The 8,773-nt window shown below is 36.2% G+C and overlaps 1 protein-coding gene across 2 annotated transcripts; it reads right to left on the reverse strand.

Moving 5' to 3' along the window:
• On the reverse strand, positions 4,221-7,647 carry LOC109362594 (probable inactive receptor kinase At2g26730). 2 transcript variants are annotated; one of them, XM_019608491.1, is made up of 3 exons: positions 6,196-7,647; positions 4,558-5,223; positions 4,221-4,516 (listed from the first exon to the last, which is right to left on the reverse strand). In XM_019608491.1, exons 1-2 carry the CDS (start codon positions 7,508-7,510, stop codon positions 4,559-4,561), a joined length of 1,980 nt encoding a protein of 659 aa, XP_019464036.1. In that variant the 5' UTR covers positions 7,511-7,647; the 3' UTR covers positions 4,221-4,516; position 4,558. The 2 variants fall into 2 exon arrangements, with proteins under 2 accessions (XP_019464036.1, XP_019464035.1); XM_019608490.1 differs by having other exon boundaries at positions 4,241-4,506; positions 4,542-5,223.

Here is an 8,773-nt window from a genome sequence, read left to right on the forward strand (position 1 = left end):
ATATATATATATATACCAGCAAGTTATTTGCAAAAGTCTTATTTACGAGCAAATAATCTGTATTAGTAATTGGAGTAAAATGGTACTTTAAGTGAGATTAGAATACAATTGATAAATAATTTTTTTAATTAAATGACATTTCTAATTAGGATATAACACAAAGTGTGACAATAAGAGGAAACATATAATTTCATTCATGAAATTGACATCAAAGTTTAGTATGAAAACCCCACTCTAACATCTTTCCAAAACAAGTAAAGTCATGGTCATTGTTCTTTGGTGTGGTGAGATCTAGGCTGGACAGGCAATGGCTGAAGAAGGAAATTTCTGGATGTCATTGGTGATTGAGCGCGCTGGGAGTGTTTGAGAATGTACATAAAAATGTTTTCCGATACTCAAGTTAGTATGAGAGAGATGTGAGAGTAAAGAGAATAATATGTAAGTTAACTATTCACATAGTACACCCCTGCCAAATCCCTCTAACACGTACAAAGCAGCCCCGACAAATTGAAATGGTCGGCCACGTCAACAGTACCTGCCAAGAGTTGATACCGTTATAAATAGGGGAATCATCTATAAGGAAGGATTCATTATTCTCTCATATTATCTTTGCTCTCTAGCCTTAGCTCTATTACCTCTCCTCGGTCTCATACTGACTTTGACCATCAGAGCACATTTCCAGATACTTTCACAAACAGACCCAAACTCAACACAAACATCTGCTAGAATACCTCTTGCCTGACCTTCCTGTCTGGACCTCCATACTATCCACTAAAGAACAATTAGATACAATTGATTAAGCATGTATGCTAATGAGAAATTTAGTTGATTAATTATTGAACTCATCCCCTGTGATGTCACTACTTCTCTTATTCAAATACAACATTAATCAAGAGTCATAACTAGTTTAGTTTGTTTCGAAATTCTCTATAGTATGGGCCGTTGTGACGGACTATCTATTATTACGGGCTGTGTTATTTATTTTTTGTACCCAGTCAAAATATAATGAAAAGTCCATTTCACATATTCACAACACTTTTAAACAATAACATTATGAGTTTATCTATTTATATAATCCTTCCTTTTCTATATACGGAACTAATCTCAGTTACACTTAAAAATAATAACATGAACTTCTCTCTTCTTATTTCTCTTCTGTTTTCTAACCCACTCTTAGTATCAATTACACATTTTTGCAATATATATAAAATAAATGTTCATGACCTTTTTGTAATCCTACTGTTATATATGATCTTAATATAAAATAAATGTTCATAATGTTTTTGTTATAATCATGATGGTAATGACTATAGTAACTATATGGATACCTTGTAATGGATTCCCGTTTCTACACTCTAATATAAATCCAACTACCACACAACAACCATAGATAATTAGGATTTAAAGTCACTAGAAACAATGATTTTGACATGCGTATTTTCATGCATTTTTTCTAATGATTTGAAATTGTTTTTACTCAGAGGGTCTTTCAACCCCATCTAGTAGCTAGCAAACCTAAAACCATTATTGTAATAAATGACTCAATGTTGACAAAACATGAACTTGGACGACAAGGAAACTAGTTCCTTGGACGTTGATGATGATTACCCCATGCAACCCTTTTTTCCCCAACAAGTCTGATAAGCATCGAACGCCAATTAATGTGAAATAATGTGTTCCACTGTTAGATGAAGAGCACTCCCCATCTCTCATTTATAACTATTGTGTTAAAACTTCAATCACGTATTCTCATAACAAATCCGTCTAAAAATTCATGTAATTATAGGGAAATATCACTTGAGTAATCTATTATAGTTAAATAATGATTACTTAAATAGTCACACACTACAGCTTCTATTATTCACATGTTTATGAATGCATAAGTAACAGCTAATTAAGATGATTGTGATGCATGAATAACTAACCTCATTGTAGCTAATAGAGAATCATCTCTTTCCATAGGATGTTAGATGTTTTAACCTCACACTTACCACAATTTTGTAAGACTTGTGTCTCAGTGCAGGGGATGATGCACTTATGCTTCATTCCTTAGTTTATTTACTTGGAAAACGTTATTGTAGATTATATGAGATTGAGAACATGACATTTTTTGATGGTATAACTTGATTGGAGTAAGACTTTTCTCCATTAATGTAGAGACAAATTATAAGAAAATGCACGAAAATATACTACAAAATATAACTTATATCTCAATTAATGAAGAAGAATCTAACTCCTTTGATTGCTATATCTACTATATTTCGTACGACCCCAGGGAAAGTAAACTAATTTGTGCACTATAAGAGAACCATAAGAATAAAATAATAATAATAATCTGAATTAGGAAAAAGATGAAGCTAGATAGACACAACACAACAACCAAAGTCAAAGTGAACTCAACAAATGAATGGAAGAGCCGAAGAGCCAAAACCATGGAAAGAAGTTAGCAAACCCAAGGGGTGGTGTTGCCGAGGAGGCACGTGACTCTACAACCCCACCAGTAGCAAATTAGCAACTAACAACAACCGATAAAAAAATTTAATACACAGAAATATTTTAAATGTTGGTAAACTTGTTCTACATTGAAAAAAAGATTATTTGAAGTGTAAATAAATGCTGAGACCCATACTTAAGCAAAAAAATGTTAAGAATGGCAAATGTTAATATATATCTTAAAGATTTCAGTCAAAATATCAAACTCACTATTTTGCAATCCACATTCTTAACATATCATTTAATCCATTTTTTTCTCCAACGATTGGAGGCAAAAGAAAATATCAATTTAATGGCAAATATAGGCCGTACAATTTAAGGTTTGTTTAAGAGTTCAATTTTGGAGGGGAAAAAATGAGAATGAATGGCTTGTGAGTCATCTCACAAGTGTATCATGGTTCCCAAGTATTTCCTTTCTATTCATTCTCCTCCAAAATTCAACTTTCAAACTAACCCTTAAGATAACTATTAAAATGGTAAATGGACAATTACAACCTTGGATGCCATTATTCCACCACGTGTCAGCATATGAGGCAGAATCTGAACGGAAAGCGATGGAACGCAGTAGGAGATATGAGCGCGTCCCGTTGTCCACATGCTCCAAGAGATTAACAAGTGACAACGATAACACACGCTGCACTTTAAAGCACCTAAAATAAACAGCTTCGTTAATTGAACATTTAAACGTTTTAAGGTTCTATTTCAAAAGTGTTTCGATTAGTGATGAAATTTTATTTTGAACAGGAAAATATCTTTACCTTTACTTTCTACTTTATTCCTTCAAAGAAGCCAAATCTCTGTGCATTACTTTGAAAAATTCGTAATTAATCCGAATACATGGACGTTTTGTACTTTAATTAAGATTGTGGTGACGTGGAGGTAAAAATACAATAATCGTAAGGCAAAGAACGTGGTTGACGTTCATGATCATAAGGTATTTGTTTCGGTGGCAGCAGAAACCAGGAGAAACCAGTACTAGGAGAAACCAGTACTAGGAGAAACCAGTAATAGAATATGAGGTTGAGAATTTTTTAAAAAGTTTTTATTTAATTTTAATAGAAAATAACATGTAATCGTAGTCGTTAAAACCTCTCTAGTATTGGAGAGGATCCATGTCATCACCCAAGGGCTTAGTGGTAATAAACACGCGAGCGCTTATACTGTATAAACTAGATTTGTTGTATTTGTTCAGTTACTTTTAAGTTTAAAATGTTATTTGATTGAAATATTTTAAAATTTTATATTTTTTTTAACAATGTAATGGAAGATAGTAGGGTCAACAAATCTCATCCCGTTTTAACTTGAATTTAAAAAAATACTTGTGATCACAAAACATACTTTGATTATTTCTACAAAATAAATTCATCTCTGATAGGTTAATAACATCCATCATAGTGGGCCCCACAGTGGCCTACATTGACGGGTCATAGTGAGTGGCTGGGTCAAAGGGTATTCTTCCTTGTTTGTCAGTACTCACGTATAGCCAGGCTGTCCTCCACCCCTTCCTTTCCTCACAAATAGACACACACACTCAAATTCATCACACTCCCACTATCTTCTATTTTTTAACACCAATCATTTGAATGTCTTCGCTGTTTTCTACACACATCGTGTGTGTTGTGTGGATACAGTACAATTGTGAATCGTCAGCTGGAAGAGTGAAAATATCAGGCTGACATAGGAGTATGTCGACAAGAGAATAAGTACATTTGCAAAAATGAACTTAATTATGGAAAAAACAAAATAATAAAATAAAAAATTAACATTAACAAATCTGCAACTAATATTCATGAAATGGTCAATTGCAATCCCTCCCTCAACCCCCCACTTCATGAACAATTCAAACTCCCCCTCCCACCTGTAAAAATCATTGAAATTGATATAAAACAAAAAACAAAAAATATTAAATAAAATACACATTAATTTGACAACTCCCTGAAGCCAGTGAAAGCGCGTATTAAGGTAACGCACCTTGGCACATTTATAAGAGCAACCCATCACTTTGTTATGTTCCTTCCACCTCCTTTTTCTCCTTTTTCATTTCTAACCTTTATTGGTTTTTGTTTTAAGGTGTGGACCTAGGTGGTGTCCTTGACTCAGGGGGTGGGGTGTGACCTTCAGATCCTTTAGAAGGATCATCAGAGGACTGTCTTAAACCATCATCTGTCTCTCCCCTATTCATGTCCTCAATCATGCGCACCACTTCCTGCATGCTTGGCCTCTGATCAGGCACCACCGAAACACAAGCCATTGCAATCTGCAACAGCTGAACCATTTCCTCTTCTATGTTGTGGAACCTCATGAGCTCAGCGTCGAACACCTCAGCAGTCCACTCTTCACGAACCACTGACTGGACCCACCTGGGGAGGTCAATGCCATCTTCACCCAGTGAAGCTTGGTTGGGTGCCTTCCCAGTTAATAATTCTAATAGCAACACTCCATAGCTGTACACGTCAGACTTGAAGGTTACCTTACGGGTCTCTAAAACCTCCGGGGCTCGATAACCTGCAACGCGGTTGGATGGGGCTCCGTTACCAAACAATGGGTTGAGGCCAAAGTCTGAAACGCTTGCGTCGTTGTCGGGTCCTCGGAGGAGTATATTTGAAGATTTGATGTTGCCGTGAACCACCTTGCCTGAGATGTGGAGGCATGCAAGCCCTCTTGCGGCTCCTAGTGCTATTTTCATTCTGCTATCCCAATCTAGAGGTGTTCGCCCAGACCCTCGGCTCCCTGTATTCACAGTAATTTAGTTAAGTGAAGTGAAGTTAGTGTCGCATACACAATGTTAGAGTCACAATTAAAATCGTATCTAATGCCATTCCATTTTTAGATAAATGCCAGATTAAAATAATTTCATTTCATGAAACCACAAAACATGACTCAAATGGGATGTCATAGTCTGTAGGATTTTTTTTAGGAACATTTGAAAAACAATGCTAGAAAACAATGATCAAAATGGCTTTTCTCTCTATTTTTATGAGTGTGATATACTTTTTCTTTTCTTTTCCTTCTTTTACAAGTTAAAGAAGGTATTAAAAAAAGGGAGGGAAATAATGTCGGTGAGGTCACATTGCTGTATCATGAGTGCATGTTGTTGTTTGGGTTGAGTGAGAAGAATGAAAGATAGACACAGTCACTCATGAGTTAAGAATGTTTGCTCTAGAAGCATGGATTAAAACATCACAGTGGAAGCAGCGCACTCCACGCTACTTTAGAAACTTGCCACCAACCATAAACTCCCAAATCCTAACTACTGATAAATAACTCAGCTAATTCATTAATTGATATCTTAAATTATAATCAATCTCCATTATAATTTATCAGTTATCCACTAAAAATAAAATAACACAGACTACCCACCTCCATTATATTTTATCAGCACAAATGCTATACGGAGCACACTTACCTAATATTAAAATATTTCAATTTATCAAAATAATCTAATTTCCACCCCTATAACAGCTGGAACAGGAATTCAATCAAGAATTATTCCATAAACAATGACAATTTCCATAAAAAGACAACGTTTTTCCATATGAACGGGACAATGCCAGAAAGGCAAGCACTATCATGTATAAACTATGAACTCAAGATTAAAATTTCAAAAAAATAGTAAAAAAAAAATACTTGTGTAACACAATCAAATTGTAAGAGTAATTATAAAAATAAAAAATAAAAGATGGGAATTGAAAGAATGGTTACCGTGAAGAAGTGCAGACAAGCTACCAGCAGTGATGTAATCATAAACAAGCAATTTCTCATCTTTGGAGAAGTAGAAAGCTCTAAGAGGAACCACATTCTCGTGTTTAATCTTTCCCAACATTTCCATTTGCATCTCAAACTCTTTCTTAGTAACAACCACATCCTTTAACCGCTTCACCACCACCGTCGTTCCTTCTTCCAACAACGCCTTATACGAAGTCCCCACGCTCCCTTTCCCTAATACCTCCGCCGAAGCACGAAGCAGATCCTCCAAATCGAAGCTATATATTCCTCCTTCCAAAAACACCAGCTTGTTCCTCTCTGTCTCCGCTGAACCACCTGTTATATCGTCCTTTGACGACGACGTTCCTGCTTCCGCCGTAGGTACACTACGAGCCGCCGTTGACACTGGCTTTGGCTGCTTAGGTGGTTGCCCGCGCTGCCGCTTACGTAAACAAAACAACAGAAGCAGGAGTAGTAACAACGCACCCGCTACACACCCTACGACAATTCCGATAATGGCACCGGTTGAAAGCTTCTTCTTCTTAGACTTTTTATGGACCGCGTTCGACGGAACTGTAGCCTCAGGTGACGGCGCCGGTGCCGGAAAAAACGAGTTGCATGGCTTTAACGGACCACCACAGAGATCTAAATTTCCAGCAAAAGAAGACGAAGGGAATTTGGCAAGAGTTTCCGGAATGGAACCGTTTAAGCGGTTATTAGAAACGTCGAAGTCGATTAATTTGGTTGTAATGGATGGAAGTTTACCAGAGAAGGTGTTATTCTCTAAGAAGAGACCAGTGAGGTGAGTTAAGTTGTTGATAGCGAAAGGGATCGTGCCAGAGAAGTTATTGGAAGAGAGATCCAAGCGAGTTAAACGAGTGAGTCGAGTAAGACTCGGTGGGAACTCGTCGGAGAAGACATTATTTTGAAGATAGAGACTGCGAAGGAAAATGAGATTGGAAAAATCAGAGGGGATCTGACCAGTGAGACCGTTAGAGCGGAGACTGAGAATACGAAGCTGAATGAGACGGCCAATGGTGTTGGGTGGGATCTGACCAACGAGACCAACGCCGGGTAAACGGAGTGAATAGACGGAGGAGTTGGTTGAATCACATTGTACACCAACCCAGTTACAAGTGGATTCAGAAGAGTTCCATTTGAGACGGTTAGCGTGTGGGGTTTGAGAAATGAAAGCAAGGAGAGCTTGCTTATCCTGAGTTGGCTCTGAGTTGACTCGGAAACTGAGTTGATGATGGGAAAGGAGGAGGAGGAAAATAATCAGTGCCATTAGGTGAGTGTTTGGTTGTTTCATTAATGAAGAGGGGAAGAGAATGTGGAAGGGATTTTCCGGCGAAATGCCATAAAAAGAAAGGGAATTGTGTGGAAAATGTGACAAGGTAGAGGTTTTGTAATAGAGAACAAGGTACACATTACATACACCTACACTATCACGATTCACGAGTTGTCTCAAAAGTGAAAATAAAAAAGCTGAACTCAACAGAAACCACTCTCTCTGCCATTGGCCCAAACACTAAACTTTCTTTTCTTTTTTAAATTAATTAATTATACCACTTAATTCTTTTTACAAAATACGCTTTTTCACCCTCACGTATCCCACGCGCCTCTCTCTCGCCCTGAGATCACTTTATCATTTCATCTCTGTAAAGTAATAGTCTACATTTTTTATACTATTATATTCGTACAGACAAAATAAAACAGAGGGTGTTTGTCGCTGCCTGTGCATGTTATTATATTATAGGATATAAGAATTTGGTTTGGAGTGGTTAAAACTTTAGCCAAGGGCTAGCTAAGATATAAAAAAGAAAAAATGTTTGAAGAAGGGGCAAGGTAGGGTGCAATTATAAGATGCATGATTGATGTAATCGGGTAGACACGTGGCCTTGGTTTTCATCAGACGGTTCAGGTCCGTGAAAAGGTGTCTGCTACACTTTCATTTATCTTATTCACTATTTTATTTGCTATGTTATTTTCTGAACATAATAAACTAATTTGTTCTCTATTATGTAACAGCCCTTGTATCGTTCACAAAAATTAAAACATTTATATTTTAATATCTTAGATATGTAAGGATACCATACACTACTAATTCAATTCATATTTTTACAACAGAAAGTGGAGTACTCCATTACACAACATATTCGACCCAAATAATCGGTGTCGCACTCAGATACTGTTTAATAAATATTGAGTTTTGGGTCATTTGACTTCGTGAAGTGGACGCGGTCATCCAACCATTTTCATTTTCATATGCAATGGAAAGTCGCGGTATACAAGTGACTTTTGCATTAGTGTAAATGATTTAAAAGTTTAATTATTTATTTCTATTTGAATTAAAAGTATAATATAATTAAATATAAATAGTAAATGTTTAGATAATAGAATTATAATTAACCGTAAGGTATCCATAATGCAAAGATTCCATAAGTGTCTGAAGACTACTTTTCTGATTTCTAGTCAAAGTTTAGTCTATTCATTGTAAAACACAATAATTATGCCATATATCGGAGCATAATTTATACCCTAAACTTTATATTATTTCATGTATTTTTCTATT

Source organism: Lupinus angustifolius, chromosome LG12, assembly GCF_001865875.1.
Source record: "Lupinus angustifolius cultivar Tanjil chromosome LG12, LupAngTanjil_v1.0, whole genome shotgun sequence".
In the NCBI taxonomy this organism is placed as follows: domain Eukaryota; kingdom Viridiplantae; phylum Streptophyta; class Magnoliopsida; order Fabales; family Fabaceae; genus Lupinus; species Lupinus angustifolius.